The following is a 1320-nucleotide window of genomic DNA, read 5'->3' on the forward strand; positions in this document are numbered from 1 at the left end:
ACTCATAATTATGTAATGAAGTGTTTCAATGATTTGGCCGATTAGTCGATTAATCGGAAAAATAATCGACAGATTAATCGATTATTAAAATAATCGTTAGTTACAGCCCTAATTTCAATGAAACTTCAGCTGAAAATTCACGTTTCATCACTATTTTCAAACTTTTCTTTCACAAACTAATCTTCCAACAGTTACAGCTAAGTGAGACAACACTGTGTAGTAGGGCTGCACAATTAATAGAAAACTTATCATCATCAAGATAACAGCCTGCACAATATGCATATCGCAAAAAAACTGCAATAAATCGCTGGCATCAACAGCTTCCTCAGCAGGATGCTGATCTGTATAAAAAGGTAAAGCTCAGGGTAAGTGTGTGTGAGTGAACCTCATAGCACTCGCAGTAGTTCTTCAGGCATCCTGAGCGTTTACAGTTACAGCCTTTGTTGTGGCGTCCTTTGGCCGTGCCTGACCTCCCAGCAGCAATCTTTGGTGTGAAGGCCTTGGGGTTGCGATCTAAACATGACTAAAAAAAATCCAAATACAGTTTTGATTCAAGAAAAAGAGAATAAAAGTAAATGTTAGAACTCATAATATGTGGCAGTGATCATCAGTCCTGTTGTTTCTTAAAGTTAATCATCTTTCTGATACTTTCATTAAACGTTTATGAGAGGTGTTATAAATATTTTGTTATACTTTTGTATTCAAAAAGATATAACTAAACAAAGCTGTTTTTCTTCCAGCTGCTAAAATGGCAGACACACACAGAAAGATGTGTTGGTTTGTAAATTATTTCATGGAGTTATTTTCTTTGTGTATGTGTATCAAAAATAAGGATCAACAATGAGCAACTGACTAATGCAGGGTTCCTTTTAAAGGAGGTAAATTAGGTTTTTATGTTTTTTGTAAAGTGTCTGTTTTACATTTACAACTAACTAAACGTCAGCAGCAGATACAGAGAGAAGTGTTTTCTAGTAACAGAGCAAACAAATCCCATTCTGTGATGGTAAGAAACATGTCTCTGTGGCTGAAACACCAATTAGACACCATCGAACCTGACAGCCCTGCACACCATGTCTCTGCAGCTCTTATTACCTGATAAACAGTTAACTCACACAGCAGTCACCGCTATGTTCTGCTCAGAGCTGCACGGTGGGCACATCCAGCACAAATATCCACTGGAAAACCCTCTGATAACATGGATCCTCTCAGTCAGTGTGTGAATTTTACACACATTCAACTTTTCTTTTACATGAAGGTAGTCCCACACAGAACAGACACGAGCTTCCAGCTGAAGTCCTAAAGTTAATTCAGTATTTTCCC

General features: G+C 37.5%; 1 protein-coding gene across 1 annotated transcript in view; it reads right to left on the minus strand.

Annotated features, from left to right (window-relative positions):
* Positions 1-1320, minus strand: part of tesmin (testis expressed metallothionein like protein) — a gene marked incomplete in the record, with an annotated part of 28248 nt that overhangs the window by 4080 nt on the left and 22848 nt on the right. The window contains 1 exon segment of the mRNA XM_014010272.1: positions 386-523. Coding sequence (XP_013865726.1) covers positions 386-523 — 138 coding nt within the window.

This window comes from Austrofundulus limnaeus, unplaced genomic scaffold (genome assembly GCF_001266775.1).
Source record: "Austrofundulus limnaeus strain Quisiro unplaced genomic scaffold, Austrofundulus_limnaeus-1.0 Scaffold67, whole genome shotgun sequence".
Classification (NCBI taxonomy): Eukaryota; Metazoa; Chordata; class Actinopteri; order Cyprinodontiformes; family Rivulidae; genus Austrofundulus; species Austrofundulus limnaeus.